This window comes from Pseudophryne corroboree, chromosome 4 (genome assembly GCF_028390025.1).
Source record: "Pseudophryne corroboree isolate aPseCor3 chromosome 4, aPseCor3.hap2, whole genome shotgun sequence".
NCBI lineage: Eukaryota > Metazoa > Chordata > Amphibia > Anura > Myobatrachidae > Pseudophryne > Pseudophryne corroboree.
Genome location: NC_086447.1, coordinates 321,889,316 through 321,910,048, shown reverse-complemented (window position 1 = coordinate 321,910,048; position 20,733 = coordinate 321,889,316). Strand labels below are relative to the sequence as shown.

Here is a 20,733-nt window from a genome sequence, read left to right as displayed (position 1 = left end):
ATGTCCCTGTCACCCCTGGCCTTGCCCCGTCACCCTTATCCTGGCCCTTTCACCCCTATCCTGGCCCTGTCACCCATGCGCTTGCCCTGTCACCCCTGTCCTGGTCCTGCCGCCCCTACCCTGGCCCTGTCATTTCTGTCATGGCCCCGTCACCCCTGTCCTGGCCCCGTCACCCCTGTCCTGGCCCCGTTACTGCATGCCCTCCAACTACCTTTTTAGCAGGTACAGTACCTGCAGCGCCTCCAGACCCCTCCTCAATGCACCACACCTCTGCACCTTCCCCTCCACCACATGCGGCACTCCACCCCTCCCCCACACGCTGTGCCTCCAGACCCCCTACAACACCCGTGGCTCCCATTCCTCTGCCCCTCCAGACCCCCTCCACCCCCCATATATGTCTCCCCCCACACCTGCCCCCCTCCACCCGCAGCATCTGCAGACACCCTCCTCCATCTGCGGTCTCCCCCTCACATACCCCTCCCCCACCTATCGCACCTGCTCCTCCACCACCTGCAGCGCCTCCGACCCCCTTCCGCCGCACCACCCATACCTGCCCCTCCCCTACCCACGGCACCTCCGGACCCCCTACCCCACCCCTGGCACCCCCGCCCCTTCCCATCCCACAGCACCTACGGAACCCTTCACCCATCCACAACATCCCCGCACCTGCCCCACCCGTGGCACCCCTGCCACTCCCCCACCTACAGTGCCTCCGTACCCCTCCCCCCTCTGCAGCCCCCACTCCTCTGCCCCTCCCCCACCCGCAGCACCTCCCGACCCTTCCCCATCCGGGGCCCCCCCCCGCAGCATCTACAGACACCCTCCTCCATCCGTAGTACCCCCCGCACCTGCTACATTCTGTACATCGTGCCCTGCAGGTGCTCTTCACGCCGTCGCAAGGGGCTGCGCCTCCTTCACCATCGCACGCCCTTTCATTGTGCAATATTTAACCACTAACAAAGGAATGCAAGTAATACTCCATATAACACAAATATTGAACCCCAGAAAGGCATGCAAGGGTTAAGGGGGCGTAGCCCCTTGCGACGGTGTGAAGAGCGCCCGTAGGGCGCGATGAAGCACCTAGTTGTTAACTAATAATGATTCAAACATAATGTTTTAATCTGAGAAGTGTGAAATGAAATAAAATAAGTAAAAAAATATATAAAAATGAAAAAATTATATATATATTCCTTTCCTATCATTGAGCGATACAGATGGATCACTCTTTGGGAGTATAGTTTGTCTCCTGATCACTCTTCTAGCCTAATCAGTATACAGTACTAGGTTTTCTGTTATTCATTTGCCTGTAATCACTGCTCTTACCTAATTGTCTAGATTCAGCCCATGAGAATACAACCTCCATGACAACTTATACATAAGTAGGAAAATTGTACTTCTGTTTTTAACTGGTTCTTTCTCAACATAACATGCAGAAAATACACAGCAATATACAGGTCTCATATGCAATAGGTACTAAAAATTAACAATTCATACTAAGGAGTAGAGAGAATTTTTAGTACTGTATACCCTGCCTCCGGAGAGCGGGATACAGGGAGACTCACCACACTTCCATATCCAAGCAAATACGCTCGTAAGACGCTGAGTGGATTCAGACGCTACTGATGTACACTACCGCTCTTGATAACGGACACGGTCGCTCACTGACCGACACGGACGCTCAGCGACTTCCACGTGTATGCAGACGCTAAGGCCTGCGACTCGGTCTGGGCGGGTTTATATCCAGTGTACACAACCGCAGCATCTAAGCTGCGACCGAGTACCCTCGTGGTAGCGTCTGAGACGGAAGTGAGGTAATTCAGTTCATGGACGAGAGACACACGGGAACTGGTCATGAACTCGGAGGAGGGGCGGCCAGGAGCGCATCTGAATCCCCCTATTGACAAACTCTAAGGATCGCGGCCTCTCCCTAGTCCTGGCGCCTATGATCCCTGGAGCATAGCGCTGTCGCACTCGAGATGTTCGGCGCATCACACTGTTTGCAGTCTCCACCAAATCAGTGTAGTTGTGTCCTGACCCCTCTAGTAAGAGGAAATCCATAGACTTACCGTCCCCCCATGCTCCGGCCACAGCCTGGTTACGTCTGCTGGACCTGCTAGAACATCCGACACAGACGCCCGTCGAGACAGCACTAATACCTGAAGGTAAGCGTTGTTGCAACCCGGTGGGGAGTTGTTGGAGCGACTTTCTAGTATGCGTTTAAGACGCTGTTAAGAGAAGTCGCTCAAAAAAAACCCCCCAATATAGTAAGTCTATAAAAATAAAATAAAGGCTTGAGGCTGCTCTCTCAGCAGCCCTGTGACCATGCGGCTTCCTGCCGCACCAAGCGAAAAACTGATTTGACTGAGTTAGTGGGCGGGACCATATGGTGAAGGCCCCGATGCATCCTGGGAGGCCAGAAAGCTCGTGAACCTGTTGGTGCCATTTCCATTGTCACTCAACCATATCCCAATGTTATCCTGTGGACTCAGCCAGAGTAAACCCGATTAGAAAATGTCCAAATTATATCAGATGGAACCCTTGCAACTCAAAAGGCTAAGGCCAGACTTTGGAACGTGAAAGGAACAAATTATGAAAATGAATGGTAGCATACCTAAATATAAGAGCTTGTCTGGAAACTTTAAGGCAGGACTTAGGAAACATGCAAGCACATTGTTATCCACCACAAGTGTAAACACTTTGCATGGAGCGGACTGTTCTATAGGCTGGACACAGGGGGGCATGCACAGGACTAGCAGAACTTTCCATAGGTGGCTTACAGGTTGCTGCACTACAGTAGCTATAGAGCAGGGGTGGGGAACCTCCGGCCCGCGGGCCTTATAATGCCCGCAAAGACGTTTGCTCCGGCCCACCCACTTCTCCCAGTGAGTCACGCCGCCGCTCAGTCCGGCGGCAGCGTGTCTCAGCTGTCAGTGTCAGGACAGGGAGGAGAGTGCGGCGGCGGCGTGTAGAACTTGAAACCAGCCACCGGTTCGTGAGCCAATCAGAGCTCGCGGACCGGCAGCCAATCAGGAGCCGTGGCTGCCGGTCCACGAGCTCTGATTGGCTCTCGAACCGGCGGCTGGTTTCAAGTCCTACACGCCGCCGCCCGCGCTCTCCTCAGTGTCCTGCCGAAAGGAGCGGTAAGTAGCACGGAAGGGGGGGGGGGGGCACTGAGAGGCATCTGTATACCTGGCACTGAGGGGCATCTGTATACCTGGCACTGCACTATTGGGGCCATGTGTATCACGTCCCATTTTAACTGGCCACACCCATTTTTTGGCACACGCGCCTCCGGCCTCTATGGGGCAGGGTAATTTTTTAAGTTGAGAATTTTTGTATAGCCGCCGAAGGATTTTATAAAAATCCAAATGGCCCTTGGTAGAAAAAAAAAAAAAAAAAGGTTCCCCACCCCTGCTATAGAGGGACATGTACTAACCCTTGGAGAGAGATAAACTGGAAGCCAATCAACACCTGTCATGTTACAGGCTGTTTAATAAGTCACAGTTACAGGCTGATTGGAATTTTCTCTTTCCAAGGCTTATTTAGTACATCTGCTGTGAGAAATTCAAGTCTAGGTGATGGCTCTTCCAGGCCTGCACATTGTTAACTATACTCGCAACCCCATAGGTGTGCTGGAAAGTCTGCGATATTGGACTACCATAACATTCAACACCATTATGCTGCAGAATTTAATTACGGGTGTCATTTCTACTACATGTGACATAAGATTGCAGCATGTGATGTTGCAACAGCAGAAATGGCACAGCAGCTCATTTCCATCACAATTTAAACTCCTATTGGCACACATTCACCCAAGATGATAAAGCCACAAACACAGGGCTAACAATGCAGCATAGGCACACTCCTCTGCAGGGAGAGCAGCTCACTGACAACAGTATGCAGTGCCCACATCTCTAGCACATACAGTAACCTAGCATAGCATACCCTACAGCTGTACCTTTTTTTATGGTCTATACATATTTTTGGTTCTCCAAACTTCCATTGAAAGTATAGGAAAAGCACCCCCTTTTTGAATTTGTACAGATTTTTCTGTGTAAAATGTTGGAGGACATGGCATAGTGCACTGCCCTGACTACCCCATGGAGATGGAAGGCACATGAATGATATATAGGGTATACATACCAACATGACCCTCACCATGAGAGAGAAAACGCTCTGCTCCTGGACTTCCCTCTTAAAGGGGGAACACACTAACCTATATGTCAGCCGCTCTCTAGAAACGGCCGATATATCACGGGTTCATCAGCCAGGGTGTACAGGCGATATGTCTGTGAACCCAGTCATTCACACATGTATCGCATCGGCCCCACAGCACAGCCGACAGCCAATATATCTATCTATATATTGGCCCATCACTGTGTGTGTACAGGCGGTTGGCCGACCACCCATACACATGCTGCGGCAGCCGGCAGTGATTGACAGCTGAACTGGGCAGGCGTATGTACACACCTGCCCAGTTCATGACATCAGTCCCCAACGGATCGGATAGTGTGTATGCTCAACACAATGCCCGATCCGCCCATAGATATATCTGCCAATCAATTGATCAATAGATATATCCATCAGCGTATACCCACCTTTAGTTTATGTTTGTCAGCACCTGTGCTACCACTTCTCTTATCCATTAACCTGTTCAACACAGGTGCTGCCAATACATGCTGGTAGTAATGGTGCCACCACAGCAGCTATAAAAATGTCCCTGCTACACCTAGCGCAGCCTGCCGGCAACGTGCAGCCACCAAGGCCGCCGATACGTATCTGCGTAGCAGCTGGAGAGGCCTACACACGTCCCCTGGTGTGTACGGCGGCTGTTCCATGGTGTCGGGTCACCGGCCTCTTACCTTGGCTCTCATGATAGCAACGCCAAAGAGACAGCCACCCGCTGATCAGGCTGAAAGTTAGGCCGCCACCACCCGCAGCTTCAGCTCCAATCACACCGCCAGACCACGAACGCCTGCCGCCATCACCTGCGCTCACTGTTTATATATCAGCGTCGCTCACGTGATGAGGTCCCCTCACCTCTATTGTGATTGGTTAGCGCGACACACGCCTTCGCTGACTGATTGGCTGTATCCCACTTCTACGGGTACGCGACGTAGTCAAAATTGTTTCAATGTCACCATAATCACTGTACACATGAATATGATAGGTGATTACATATAATTAATTGTATCGTTACCGCACGCGCAGCACAGCGATACAGCGGCTCATTCCCTAGGGCACCGGGTTACTGCGGAGGGTGCGGTGCAGGAGTGTGACTCGGCTGTCAGTGAGACCAGCTACATGGCGGCCACCTTGGTGTTTGTGAGGAGAAGAGGCTGCCCAGGCCTGTCGGCCGCACTGCAGCCACGGTGGGTACACTTACCGGGGAAACACCTGGCAGGGTGGAGGATGTGAGCTGCTATTGTGTTTGAGTGATTTGTTGTATGTATGTATCTGCGTACACAGTACGCCCCCCTCCTGCCTGTAGTCATTATATTGAACTTACTATGGGATTCTAATATGTACTAGTTTTTCACCCCTTTATTTCGTTCAGGAAAAAAGCCTGTACTTACTCTTCCATAGAGCACTGACACGTTGGCTGTAATGTCGCTCTACTTGCACCATATTTAACACTAAAGGCAGGTACACACTAGGCGATTTTTGCCTAAAAATAAACAATAACGACATAAATGTGATTATCGTTTATTTTTAGGCTGAAATTGTCCAGTGTGTATGGGGGTAATATTGGTGAACGATAATCAATGCGCACTCCCGTACGTCATTCAGCGTTCACCAAGATTGATCTGACATGAAGCTCAACCCGTCAATGTCGAGCTGAGTATACCCTCCAACATGGGGGGTAATTCCAAGTTGATCGCAGCAGGAAATTTTTTAGCAGTTGGGCAAAACCATGTGCACTGCAGGGGGGGCAGATATAACATTTGCAGAGAGAGTTAAATTTGGGTGGGTTACTTTATTTCTGTGCAGGGTAAATACTGGCTGCTTTATTTTTACACTGCAAATTAGATTGCAGATTGAACACACCCTACCCAAATCTAATTCTCTCTGCACGTTATATCTGCCTCCCCTGCAGTGCACATGGTTTTGCCCAATTGCTAACAGAATTCCTGCTGCGATCAACTTGGAATTACCCCCATGACCCATTCCATTAGGTACAAAATGCTCTGTTCCTGTACTTGCCCTCTTAATTTATGTTGGAGGGTCTGGGCTGAGCTGCATGTTCGGGAATGCTGACCAGGGCCGGTTCTGGGGCTTTGCGCGCCCCGGGCGGCAATGGGGGGGCGTGGCTTCGTACAGGGGGCATGGTCATTTACGCCCCCTGTACAGACTACTGTAGCACTCTGAAATGTGCCCCCCGCTGCCGCTGGCCGCTGTGAAGCCCTTCGTGGAGAGGTCCTTTACTGTGCGGTGCGCGATGACGTCATCGCGCACCGCACAGTAAAGAAGCTCTCCACGAAGGGAAACTCTAGTTTCCCTTCTCAGGGGGCAGCGGGGGGCACAGCAGCAGCGGATATTGCCCTGGTGCGGCGCCCTCCGGATGGTTGCGCCCCGGGCAAAAGTCCTGCTTGCCCGTGGCAAGATCCGCTACTGATGCTGACGGTGACGTCACTGAACGTTATTGTTGAACGATAACGTTCAGTGTGTACGCACTGTATCGTTGAACGCTATATCGTCCACCGCCGGCATTTAAACATCGCCTGCCTTTTTACAGTAGGGCCCAGATTCAGTGAACCATTGGTTCTGTTAATACAGGTTACCACAGGTAGAAACCCACTGCCGTAACTAAAAGTCCTTGTTAGCGCAAGTCTCAATGGCAGTTAGAGTGAATATTGGTGAGTAGGTGAAAAGCATGGAAACATCTGTATTGTAAGGTTAAAATGTTGGCGCTCAGTGCAGAGCCTTTGGCCCTCCCCTCCCAATCAATAACCATGCACCTGGAGCATCATTACATAGCATCATTTGACCAATAAAGATATGAAATTTCTCTTATGTCATAGAGGATGCTAGGGTCCACATTAGTACCATGGGGTATAGACGGGTCCACCAGGAGCCATTGACACTTTAAAAGTTTGAGAGTGTGGGCTGGCTCCTCCCTCTATGCCCCTCCTACCAGACTCAGTTTAAAAAATGTGCCCGGAGGAGCCGGTCACAGCTAAGGGAGCTCTCCAGAGCTTTTCTAGTAAAAAGTTTTCTCTAACGCCCTAGTGGATGCTGGGGACTCCATAAGAACCATGGGGAATAGATGGGCTCCGCAGGAGACAGGGCACTTTAAGAAAGAATTTGGATTCTGGTGTGTTCTGGCTCCTCCCTCTATGTCCCTCCTCCAGACCTCAGTTTGAATCTGTGCCCGGACGAGCTGGGTGCTACTTAGTGAGCTCTCCTGAGCTTGCTATAAGAAAGTATTTTGTTAGGTTTTTTATTTTCAGGGAGATCTGCTGACAACAGACTCCCTGCATCGAGGGACTGAGGGGAGAGAAGCAGCCCTACTCTCTGAAGATAGGTCCTGCTTCTTAGGCTACTGGACACCATTAGCTCCAGAGGGATCTCACTCTTTGTCGTCCGATCCGGAGCCGCGCCGCTGTCCCCCTCGCAGAGCCGGAAGACAGAAGCCGGGTGAAAGAAGCAAGAAGATTTCGAAATCGGCGGCAGAAGACTCCAGTCTTCAAACTGAGGTAGCGCACAGCACTGCAGCTGTGCGCCATTGCTCCCACACTACACCCACATACTCCGGTCACTGTAGGGTGCAGGGCGCAGGGGGGGGCGCCCTGGGCAGCAATTAGGACCTCTTGGCAAAAGTGGGCATATATACAGTTGGGCATTGTATATATGCATGAGCCCCCGCCAAAAATTGTAGATGAAAGCGGGACAGAAGCCCGCCGTCGAGGGGGCGGGGCTTCTTCCTCAGCACTCACCAGCGCCATGTTTTTTCTCCACAGCACCGCTGAGAGGAAGCTCCCCAGCCTCTCCCCTGCAGTTACACGGTAGAAGAGGGTAAAAAGAGAGGGGGGGCACATAATTAGGCGCAAAAATCAATATAAACAGCAGCTACTGGGTTAACATTAAGTTACTGTGTTATTCCTGGGTTAATAGTGCTGGGGTGTGTGCTGGCATACTCTCTCTCTGTCTCTCCAAAGGGCCTTATGGGGGAATTGTCTTCAGATGAGCATTCCCTGAGTGTGTGGTGTGTCGGTACGTGTGTGTCGACATGTCTGAGGTAATAGGCTCCCCTAAGGAGGAGATGGAGCAAATATGTGTGTGCGAGGGTGTGTCCGTCGACAACGCCGACACCTGTTTGGATATGTGTAACTAAGTGCTAAGGTGAATTTATTGCACAAAAGATTAGAGAACAGACAGGGAATCTACCCATGTCTGTCTTAATGTCGCAGAGACCTTCAGAGTTTCTCAATGCTTACTATCCAAAATAATAGACACTGATATCGACACGGAGTCTGACTCCAGTGTCGACTACGATAATGCAAAGTTACAGCCAAAATGGCAGAAAAGTATTCAATATATGATTATTGTAATAAAAGATGATTTGCATATCACTGATGACTCATCTGTCCCTGACACAAGGGTACACATGTTTAAGGGGAAGAAAGCTGGGGTAAATTTCCCTCCTCTCATGAGGAAATTGAGCGGGAATCGACAGACAAGAGACTGCAGTTTCCCACAAAGAATTTTCAGGGAGTATCCTTTCCCCACTAGGGCCAGGATGGGATCCGGACTGAAAGTCGACAGTAACTAGGTCGAAAATGTCTAGGTCGACCACTATTGGTCGACAGTAACTAGGTCGACATGGTGTCTAGGTCGACAGGGTCTTTAGGTCGACATGCTCTAGGTCGACAGGTCAAAAGGTCGACATGAGTTTTTCACAATTTTTTTCTTTTTTTGAACCTTTTCATACTTAACGATCCACGTGGACTACGATTGGAACAGTAATCTGTGCCGAGCGAAGCGGTAGCGGAGCGAAGGCACCATGCCCGAAGCATGGCGAGCCATGCGAGGGGACGCGGTGCACTAATTGGGGTTCCCGGTCACTCTACGAAGAAAACGACACCAAAATAACATTAAAAACTCATGTCGACCTTTTGACCTGTCGACCTAGAACATGTCGACCTAAAGACCCTGTCGACCTAGACACCCTGTCGACCTAGACATTGTCGACCTAGTTACTGTCGACTTTCAATACCACACCCGGCCAGGATACGATGGGAATCTTCCCCTAGGGTGTCACGTTTGCCCAAAAGGTAGCCCTGACGTAACAGCTATTCTCAGGGATCCTGCAGATAGCGTGCGCATTCTGGTACACTACTCAGACCGGCGATTGTGTCGGCATGGGTTTATAGCGCTGTGGCAGCGTGGACAGGTACCTTATCAGCAGAGATTGAGACCCTAGTATGTATATATATATATATAGAGAGAGAGAGAGAGAGATATATATTAAAGATGCTGTCTTTAATATATATATATAAAACATGCCCAAAGAGACATGAGTCTACTGGGTCCTAGAGACAAAGCTATGTCGATTTCTGCTTGACGTGTCCTGTAGGATATGCAATGGACAGATGATGCCGACTTAAGAGGCATATGGAAGGCTGAGGATTGTGTGGAGAAGGGTTCTCGGACCTGGTCTCCACAGCTATAGCTGGTAATTCTGATATTTTGCCTTATATTCCTGCACAGCCTAGGAAAGCACGACATTATCAAATGCAGCCTTTCGAACAAAGAAACAAGAAAGTCCGAGGTGCGTCCTTTCTTGCAAGAGGCGGGGGCAGAGGAAAGAAGCTGCACAACACAGCTAGTTCCCAGGAACAGAAGTCCTCCCCGGCCTCTACAAAATCCACTGCATGTCGCTGGGGCTCCACAGGCGGAGCTAGGCCCGGTGGGGGCACGCCTTCGTAAGTTCAGCCACAAGTGGGTTCACTCCCTGTTAGATCCCTGGGCAATAGATATTGTGTCTCAGGGATACAAGCTGGACTTTGAGGAGATGCCCCCTCACCGACGGCCCTGCCGGCTTCCCCCCACGAGAGGGAAATAGTGTTAACTGCAATTCACAAATTGTATCTTCAACAGGTGGTGGTCAAGGTTCCCCTCCTTCAACAAGGAGGGGGTTATTATTCGACCATGTTGTAGTCCCGAAACCAGACGGTTCGGTCAGACCCATATTGAATTTAAAATCCCTGAACATATACCTGAAAAAGTTCAAGTTCAAGATGGAATCGCTAAGAGCGGTCATTGCAAGCCTGAAAGGGGGAGATTTTATGGTGACTCTGGACATAAAGGATGCATACCTTCATGTCCCCATTTATCCACCTCATCAGGTGTACCTCAGAATTGCGGTACGGGATTGTCATTACCAATTTCAGAGAAATGATGGTGCTCCTGCGGAAGCAAGTGTCACTATTATCACGTACTTGGACGATCTCCTCATAAAAGCGAGATCAAAAGAGCAGTTGCTGAGCAGCGTATTACTTTCTCTGGAAGTGTAACGGAAACACGTCTGGAGTCTATATATTCCAAAGTCGCAGTTGGTTCCTACAGCTCATCTGCCTCTCCTAGGCATGATCCATCCTAGACACAGACCAGAAAAGGGTTTATCTCCCGATAGAGAGAGCTCAGGAGCTCGTGACACTGGTCAGGAATCTATTAAAACCAAAACAGGTGTCAGTGCATCACTGCACTCGAGTCCTGGGAAGGATGGTGGCATCATACGAGGCCATTCCCTTCGGCAGGTTCCATGCGAGGACCTTCCAATGGGACTTACTGGACAAGTGGTCCGGATCACATCTTCAGATGCATCGGTTATCCACCCTATCCCCCAGGGCCAGGGTGTCTCTCCTGTGGTGGCTGCAGAGTGCTCACCTTCTCGAAGGTCGCAGATTCGGCATTCAGGACTGTGTCCTGGTGACCACGGATGCAAGCCTCCGAGGGTGGGGGGCGGTCACACAGGGAAGAAATTTCCAAGGGCTGTGGTCAAGTCAGGAGACTTGCCTTCACATCAACATCCTGGAACTAAGGGTCATATACAACGCCCTACGTCAAGCGGAGTCCCTGCTGCGCGACCAACCGGTTCTGATTCAGTCAGACAACATCACCGCAGTGGCTCATGTAAACCGCCAAGGCGGCACAAGGAGCAGGGTGGCGATGGTAGAGGCCACCAGAATTCTTCGCTGGGCGGAGAATCACGTAAGCGCACTGTCAGCAGTGTTCATTCCGGGAGTGGACAACTGGGAAGCAGACTTCCTCAGCAGGCACGACCTCCACCCGGGAGAGTGGGGACTTCATCAAGAAGTCTTCACGCAGATTGCAAGTCGGTGGGAACTGCCACAGGTGGACATGATGGCATCCCGCCTCAACAAAAAGCTGCAGAGATATTGCGCGAGGTCAATAGACCCTCAGGCGATAGCTGTGGACGCACTGGTGACACCGTGGGTGTTCCAGTCGGTCTATGTATTTCCTCTTCTTCCTCTCATACCCAAGGTGCTGGGAATCATAAGGAAACGAGGAGTGAGAACAATACTCATTGTTCCGTATTGGCCAAGAAGGACTTGGTATCCAGATCTGCAAGAAATGCTCACAGAGGACCCGTGGCCTCTGCCTCTAGGACAGGACTTGGGCAACAGGGGCCCTGTCTGTTCCAAGACTTACCGCGGCTGCGTTTGACGTCATGGTGGTTGAACGCCGGATCCTAGCAGAAAAAGGCATTCCGGATGAGGTCATTCCTACGCTGATAGAGGCTAGGAAGGATGTGACGGCTCAACATTATCACCGTATATGGCGAAAATATGTGGCTTGGAGTAAGGCCAGGAATGCCCCTACAGAGGAATTCCAGCTGGGCCTTTTTCTTCACTTCCTACAGTCGGGAGTGACTTTGGGCCTTAAATTGGGTTCCATTAAGGTTCAGATTTCGGCCTTATCCATTTTCTTTAAAAAAGAACTGGCTTCTCTGCCTGAAGTTCAGACGTTTGTAAAGGGAGTGCTGCATATTCAGCCCCCTTTTGTGCCTCCAGTGGCACCTTGGGACCTTAACGTGGTGTTGAGTTTCCTGAAATCACACTGGTTTGAACCACTCAAAACGATGGAAGTAAAATATCTCACGTGGAAGGTGGTCATGCTATTAGCCTTGGCTTCGGCTAGGCGTGTGTCAGAATTGGCGGCTTTGTCACATAAAAGCCTTTATCTGGTTTTCCATGCGGATAGAGCAGAATTGCGGACCGCCCACAATTTCTGCCGAAAGTGGTTTCATCCTTTCATATAAACCAACCAATTGTGGTGCCTGTGGCTACTACTGACTTGGAGGATTCCGAGTCACTGGATGTAGTCGGGGCTTTGAAGGTTTATGTAGCCAGATCGGCTAAGGTCAGGAAAACAGAATCTTTGTTTATCCTGTATGCTTCCAACAAGCTTGGGGCGCCTGCTTCAAAGCAAACTATTGCTCGCTGGATCTGTAACACGATTCAGCAGGCTCATTCTGCGGCTGGGTTGCCGCTGCCTAAATCAGTTAAGGCCCATTGCACAGGGAAGGTGGCCTCTTCTTGGGCGGCTGCCCGAGGGGTCTCGGCATTACAGCTTTGCCGAGCAGCTACTTGGTCAGGTTCAAACACCTTTGCAAAGTTCTACAAGTTTGATACCCTGGCTGAGGAGGACCTTGTGTTTGCTCATTCGGTACTGCAGAGTCATCCGCACTCTCCCGCCCGTTTGGGAGCTTTGGTATAATCCCCATGCTCCTTACGGAGTCCCCAGCATCCACTAGGACGTTAGAGAAAATAAGATTTTACTCACCGGTAAATCTATTTCTCGTAGTCCGTAGTGGATGCTGGGCGCCCGTCCCAAGTGCGGACTTCTTCTGCAATACTTGTATATAGTTATTGCTTAAATAAGGGTTATGTTATGGTTGCATCAGGTTTGTCTGATGCTCTGTTGTTGTTCATACTGTTGACTGGGTATGTTATCACAAGTTATACGGTGTGATTGGTGTGGCTGGTATGAGTCTTACCCTGGATTCCAAAATCCATTCCTTGTAATGTCAGCTCTTCCGGGCACAGTTTCCTTAACTGAGGTCTGGAGGAGGGGCATATAGGGAGGAGCCAGTGCACACCAGTAGTACTAAATCTTTCTTAGAGTGCCCAGTCTCCTGCGGAGCCCGTCTATTCCTCATGGTCCTTACGGAGTCCCCAGCATCCACTACGGACTACGAGAAATAGATTTACCGGTGAGTAAAATCTTATTTTCTCTGAATCCAATCGGGGACACTGGACGCCCACCTCGGTGCTGTCAGCCTGTGTGTTCTTGTTAAATTTAATTCAAACAGTTTGATATTATGTTCAAAGGTTGTTGGTTGCTGTTTGATGTGTTGGTACGGTTGGTTCCTTCCCGTATGGCTTTGATTTTTTAAGTTCCCTCTTCTCTCCGTCAATTTTTCAAACTGGAGGGATTAGGGGGGGTGAAGGGGCAGGAGCCAGTTGTGCATAAGTTCTTTTTTATTAGATTGTGCTAACTATGGTCTGCATCCTTCACATCCATCTGTCTGAGATCTCCAGTGTCCCCGAGTGGATCCAGAGAAATGGATTTATCTGTTAAGTAACAAAATCCTCTTTTTGTTATAAACTGTATTACTTGTCCCACACGCAAACCTGTTTTTTAGAAATCTGAATAGATGTCAGATGTTCTAGCTTATGTGTTGCTGTACAAATGCTGTGTGATGATGTATGTGTGTTCATGTTTGTCAGGAAGTGTGTTGATTTTAAGGCGGTGATGATGGTGCCTGCAGTGTGGCAAATTGTGTTGGTTATGTAGTTTTATGCACAAACATAAAAAGGGGGATATTGTTTTGTAGTGTTTGACATTGTACAACTAACACTGGATGAAATGTATCCCGTTCATGCTTGAATTGTGACTGCTGGTGCCATTTGTGATTGTGTGGAAATAGGATGATCTGCTTTCCAACTCCTGTGTCGAAGGGCATTGCATTTTCTTATTGGAGACTAATTTTAATTACTGCATAACAACTTGAAGTCAATTGTATGTTCCTACTATTGACTCTCGAGAGCACATCTATTAAGAACTACGGTCTTGTACTGCATTTGCATGTTTATTTATTTATTTATGACTGAAGTTACAACAGTACAAATTATTTTGAGTTTATGCTATTAGTATGTCTTATATTTTTATCTAGTGTGAAAAGATTACAACATTTCATACAAGTTAGTTGATCCACAGTTTAAGTATTATGCACTGCAAAACCGATGAAAATGGTCATTAAGACAAATTAGTTAAAACTTTTTCTCTGACGTCCTAGTGGATGCTGGGAACTCCGTAAGGACCATGGGGAATAGCGGCTCCGCAGGAGACAGGGCACAACTAAAGAAAGCTTTAGGTCACCTGGTGTGCACTGGCTCCTCCCACTATGACCCTCCTCCAAGCCTCAGTTAGATTTTGTGCCCGGCCGAGGTTGGATGCACACTAGGGGCTCTCCTGAGCTTCTAGAAAGAAAGTATAGAATTAGGTTTTTTATTTTCAGTGAGACCTGCTGGCAACAGGCTCACTGCAGCGAGGGACTAAGGGGAGAAGAAGCGAACTCGCCTGCTTGCAGCCGGATTGGGCTTCTTAGGCTACTGGACACCATTAGCTCCAGAGGGATCGACCGCAGGCCCAGTCCTTGGTGTTCGGTCCCGGAGCCGCGCCGCCGTCCCCCTTACAGAGCCAGAAGCAAGAAGAGGTCCGGAAAATCGGCGGCAGAAGACATCAGTCTTCACCAAGGTAGCGCACAGCACTGCAGCTATGCGCCATTGCTCCTCATACACACTTCACACTCCGGTCACTGAGGGTGCAGGGCGCTTGGGGGGGGCGCCCTGAGCAGCAATAAAAACACCTTGGCTGGCAAAAATACCACAATATATAGCCCCAGAGGCTATATATGTGGTAAATACCCCTGCCAGAATCCAGAAAAAAGCGGGAGAAAAGTCTGCGAAAAAGGGGCGGAGCTATCTCCCTCAGACACACTGGCGCCATTTTCTCTTCACAGTGCAGCTGGAAGAAAGCTCCCCAGGCTCTCCCCTGTAGTTTTCAGGCTCAAAGGGTTAAAAAGAGAGGGGGGGCACTAAATTTAGGCGCAATATTATATATACAAGCAGCTATTGGGGAAATTTCACTCAGTTATAGTGTTAATCCCTGCATTATATAGCGCTCTGGTGTGTGCTGGCATACTCTCTCTCTGTCTCCCCAAAGGGCTTTGTGGGGTCCTGTCCTCAGTCAGAGCATTCCCTGTGTGTGTGCGCGGTGTGTCGGTACAGCTGTGTCGACATGTTTAATGAGGAGGCTTATATGGTGACGGAGCAGATGCCGATAAATGTGATGTCGCCCCCTGTGGGGCCGACACCAGAGTGGATAGTTAGGTAAAAGGTATTAACCGACAGTGTCAACTCCTTACATAAAAGGGTGGATGACATAACAGCTGTGGGACAGCCGGCTTCTCAGTCCGCGTCTGCCCAGGCGTCTCAAAGGCCATCAGGGGCTCAAAAACGCCCGCTCACTCAGATGGCAGACACAGATGTCAACACGGAGTCTGACTCCAGTGTCGACAAGGTTGAGACATATACACAACCCACTAGGAACATCCGTGACTTGATCCCGGCAATAAAAAATGTGTTACACATTTCTGACATTAACCCAAGTACCACTAAAAAAGGGTTTTATGTTTGGGGAGAAAAAGCAGGCAGTGTTTTGTTCCCCCATCAGATGAATGAATGAAGTGTGTGAAAAGCGTGGGTTCCCCCCGATAAGAAACTGGTAATTTCTAAAAAGTTACTGATGGCGTACCCTTTCCCGCCAGAGGATAAGTTACGCTGGGAGATATCCCCTAGGGTGGATAAGGCGCTCACACGGTTGTCAAAAAAGGTGGCACTGCCGTTTTAGGAACGGCCACTTTGAAGGTACCTGTTGATAAAAAGCAGGGGCTATCCTGAAGTCTGTATTTACACACTTAGGTACTGGACTGAGACCTGCAGATCGTGCTGCTGCAGCGTGGTCGGTGACCCTGTCAAACATGAGAACATATTAAAGACGTCGTCTTATATATGAGGGATGCACAGAGGGATATTTTGCCGGCTGGCATCCAAAATGAATGTAATGTCCATTCTGTCGGGAGGGTATTAGAGACCTGTCACTGGACAGGTGATGCTGCCTTTAAAAGGCGCATAGAGACTCTGCCTTATAAGGGTGAGGAATTATTTGGGGATGGTCTCTGGGACCTCGTATCCATTACCTCAGGTTTCCTCACAGACTAAGAAAGCACTGTATTATCAGGTACAGTCCTTTCGGCTTCAGAAAAGCAAGCGGGTAAAAGGCGCTTCCTTTCTGTACAGAGACATGGGAAGAGGGAAAAAGCTGCACCAGTCAGCCCGTTCCCAGAATCAAAATTCTTCTCTCGCTTCCTCTGAGTCCACAGCATGACGCGGGGGCTCCACAGGTGTAGCCAGGTACGGTGGGGGGCCGTCACAAAAATTTCAGCGATCAGTGGGCTCGCTCACAGGTGGATCCATGTTTCATTCAAGTAGTATTTCAGGGGTACAAGCTGGAATTCGAGATGTCTCCCCCCCGCCGTTTCCTCAAATATGACTTACCGACAACTCCCTCAGGCAGGGAGGCTGCGCTGGAGGCAATTAATAAGCTGTATTCCCAGCAGGTAATACTCAAGGTGCCCCTACTTCAACAAGGACGGGGTTACTATTCCACACGGTTTGGGGTACCGAAACCGCATGGTTCGGTGTGACCCATTTTATATTTAAAATCCTTGAACACATACATAAAAAAATTCAAGTTCAAGATGGAATCGCTCAGGGCGGTTATTGCAAGCCTGGACGAGGGAGATTACATGGGATCCCGGGACATCAAGGATGCTTACCTGCATGTCCCCATTTACCATCCTCGCCAGGAGTACCTCAGATTTGTGGTACAAGATTACCATTACCAAGTCCAGACACTGCCGTTTGGACTGTACATGGCACCGAGGGTGTTTACCAAGGTAATGGCCGAAATGATACTCCTTCGAAAAAAGGGAGTTTTAATTATCCCGTACTTGGACAATCTCCTTATAAGGGCAAGGTCCAAGGAGCAGTTGCTAGTTGGGGTAGCACTATTTTGGAAAGTGCTACAACAGCACGGTTGGATTCTAAACAGTCCAAAGTCACAGCTGGTTCCTACGACACGTCTACTGTTCCTGGGGATGGTTCTGGACACAGAACAGAAATAAGTGTTTCTCCCGGAGGAGAAAGCCAAGGAGCTGTCATCTCTAGTCAGAGACCTCCTGAAGCCAAAACAGGTATCGGTGCATCATTGCACGCGAGTCCTGGGAAAAAATGGTAGCTTCCTACGAAGCAATCCCATTCGGCAGGTTCCATGCAAGAACGTTTCAGTGGGACCTGTTGGAAGATGCATCAAGAGGGCCGCAGGTTCGGCATACAGGACTAGGTCCTAGTGACCATGGATGCCAGGCTTTGAGGCTGGGGGGCAGTCACACAGGGAAAAAACTTCCAGGGACTTTGGTTAAGTCAGGTGACTTCCCTACACATAAATATTCTGGAACTGAGGGCCATTTACAATGCCCTGAGTCAGGCAAGGCCTCTGCTTCAAAACCAGCCGGTACTGATCCAATCAGACAACATCACGGCAGTCGCCCATGTAAACCAACGGGGCGGCACAAGAAGCAGGATGGCGATGGCAGAAGCCAAAAGGATTCTCCGATGGGCGGAAAATCATGTGTTAACACTGTCAGCAGTGTTCATTCCCGGAGTGGACGACTGGGAAGCAGATCTTCTCAGCGGACACGACCTCCACCCGGGAGAGTGGGGATTTCATCCAGAAGTCTTCCAAAGGATTGTACACCATTGGGAAAGGCCACAGGTGGACATGATGGCTTCCCGCCTCAACAAAAAGCTATAAAAGATATTGCGCCAGGTCAAAGGACCCTCAGGCGATAGCTGTGGACGCTCTGGTAACACCGTGGGTGTTCCAGTCGGTTTATGTGTTCCCCCCTCTGCCTCTCATACAAAAGGTACTGAGAATAATAGGAAGGCGAGGAGTAAGAACGATACTCGTGGTTCCGGATTGGCCAAGAAGAGCTTGGTACCCAGAACTTCAAGAAATTATATCAGAGGACCCATGGCCTCTGCCGCTCAGACAGGACCTGCGGCAGCAGGGGCCCTGTCTGTTCCAAGACTTACCGCGGCTACGTTTTGACGGCATGGCGGTTGAACGCCGGATCCTAAAGGAAAAGGGCATTCCGGAGGAAGTCATTCCTACGCTGATTCAAGCCAGGAAAGATGCAACTGCAAAACATTATCACCGCATATGGCGAAAATATGTTGCTTGGTTTGAGGCCAAAAAAGGCCCCAACAGAGGAATTTCAACTAGGTCGATTTCTGCATTTCCTACAAGCAGGAGTGTCTATGGGCCTAAAATTAGGCTCCATTAAGGTACAGATCTCGGCTCTGTCGATTTTCTTCCAGAAAGAACTAGCTTCAGTACCTGAAGTTCAGACATTGTAAAAGGAGTGCTGCATATTCAGCCTCCGGTTGTGCCTCCAGTGGCACCTTGGGTTTTCAACGTGGTGTTGAGTTTCTTAAAATCACATTGGTGTGAGCCACTAAAAACCGTGGATCTAAAATATCTCACGCGGAAAGTGGTCATGTTATTGGCCTTGGCTTCGGCCAGGCGTGTATCAGAATTGGCGGCTTTGTCATATAAAAGTCCTTATCTGATTTTCCATATGGATAGGGCAGAATTGAGGACTCGTCCCCAGTTTCTCCCTAAGGTGATATCAGCTTTTCACTTGAACCAACCTATTGTAGTGCCTGCGGCTACTAGGGACTTGGAGGATTCCAAGTTACTGGACGTAGTCAGGGCCTTGGAAAATTATGTTTCCAGGACGGCTAGAGTCAGGAGAACTGACTCGCTGTTTATCCTGTATGCACCCAGCAAACTGGGTGCTCCTGCTTCTAAGCAGACTATTGCTCGCTGGATTTGTAGCACAATTCAGCTGGCGCATTCTGCGGCTGGACTAACGCAGCCAAAATCTGTAAAAGCCCATTCCACAAGGAAGGTGGGCTCATCTAGGGCAGCTGCCCGAGGGGTCTCGGCTTTCCAACTTTGCCGAGCTGCAACTTGGTCAGGGGCAAACACGTTTGCAAAATTCTACAAAATTGATACCCTGGCTGAGGAGGACCTGGAGTTCTCTCATTCGGTGCTGCAGAGTCATCCGCACTCTTCCGCCCGTTTGGGAGCTTTGGTATAATCCCCATGGTCCTTACGGAGTTCCCAGCATCCACTAGGACGTCAGAGAAAATAAGATTTTACTCACCGGTAAATCTATTTCTCGTAGTCCGTAGTGGATGCTGGGCGCCCATCCCAAGTGCGGATTGTCTGCAATACTTGTATATAGTTATTGCCTAACTAAAGGGTTATTGTTGAGCCATCTGTTGAGAGGCTCAGTTATATTCATACTGTTAACTGGGTATAGTATCACGAGTTATACGGTGTGATTGGTGTGGCTGGTATGAGTCTTACCCGGGATTCAAAATCCTTCCTTATTATGTCAGCTCGTCCGGGCACAGTGTCCTAACTGAGGCTTGGAGGAGGGTCATAGTGGGAGGAGCCAGTGCACACCAGGTGACCTAAAGCTTTCTCTAGTTGTGCCCAGTCTCCTGCGGAGCCGCTATTCCCCATGGTCCTTACGGAGTTCCCAGCATCCACTACGGACTACGAGAAATAGATTTACCGGTGAGTAAAATCTTATTTTTTTTTTTAACTAATTGAACGACCGTTTTTTGCACGTTTCCCAGTGTTTGGTACTAAATTGTCAATATTTTTTTCTCCCATATATGAGCAGATTTTTGTTCCAGTCAGCTCACTAGTTTCCTGTTTGAAAAGATAATCTACGTGTGTGGCCATCTTTAGTTATAAAATCTGAAGGTCTTATAAAAGCTACATTTTGATTGTGGCCACTCTTTTTTGTTTTTTGTTTTGTTTTGTTTTGCATTATTACATATGTTTGCTCAAGAATCACATATGATACATATTATTAATACATGTCATTGCATTTTATATGCTGAATAATTAACTGTGCCTTGTTGTTGTACCTCACTCTTTTCAGGAAATGGACGTGTGGCCACATGTCAGTAAGATATGCGTCAGAAGCAGGTATGCTTTGCTCACCCTCTATGAGATCAAACTCAGTTTTATGTTGTGTGTTATCACTGGTTGTTTGACAGAGTGTCATGATGCCAACCTTAACAATTCCCTCTCTCTCGTCACATAAGACAAAATCTGCCTTTTGGAATGTGTAGCTTGATATTTTAGACCTGCATAAACGTGTTAATCAGAATTAACAATAAAGTGGGACATGTGGCCTATTTTCTTAACTATAAAGCCACAAATCCTGCAAAATGTAAGTTTTGTCCAGATTATTGCAACCTTGAGTTTCTTACTGTATTTACTGCTGTAACAGCATTTATTAAAGTTTCACAAACTACCGTGATATTGTGCAATGTAACAAACTGTCTATACAGATGTACAGTATTTGTCCCTTTTTATTGCTTATCACTTACTAGTGGTTCCCAAATGGGGTGCCGTGATACCCTGGGTTTCCATGGGACACTTGTGGGCATATAGAATTGCAACCCAGTCCACTACCACATAATTGACCCTAAG

At 49.0% G+C, this 20,733-nt stretch overlaps 1 protein-coding gene and 1 long non-coding RNA gene across 2 annotated transcripts in view; one reads left to right on the top strand and one right to left on the bottom strand.

Moving 5' to 3' along the window:
- The window catches only part of LOC134909457 (uncharacterized), a 40,876-nt gene extending 35,853 nt beyond the window's left edge, over positions 1 to 5,023 (bottom strand). Inside the window, exon 1 of the long non-coding RNA XR_010175944.1 lies at positions 4,863 to 5,023. This is a non-coding gene — a long non-coding RNA (uncharacterized LOC134909457). The remainder of the gene's footprint in view (positions 1 to 4,862) is intronic.
- A 99-nt stretch (positions 5,024 to 5,122) lies between these two features.
- The window catches only part of MCCC1 (methylcrotonyl-CoA carboxylase subunit 1), a 159,013-nt gene continuing 143,402 nt past the window's right edge, over positions 5,123 to 20,733 (top strand). Inside the window, exons 1-2 of the mRNA XM_063916340.1 lie at positions 5,123 to 5,372; positions 20,177 to 20,223. Coding sequence (XP_063772410.1) covers positions 5,305 to 5,372; positions 20,177 to 20,223 — 115 coding nt within the window. The 5' untranslated portion in view covers positions 5,123 to 5,304. The remainder of the gene's footprint in view (positions 5,373 to 20,176; positions 20,224 to 20,733) is intronic.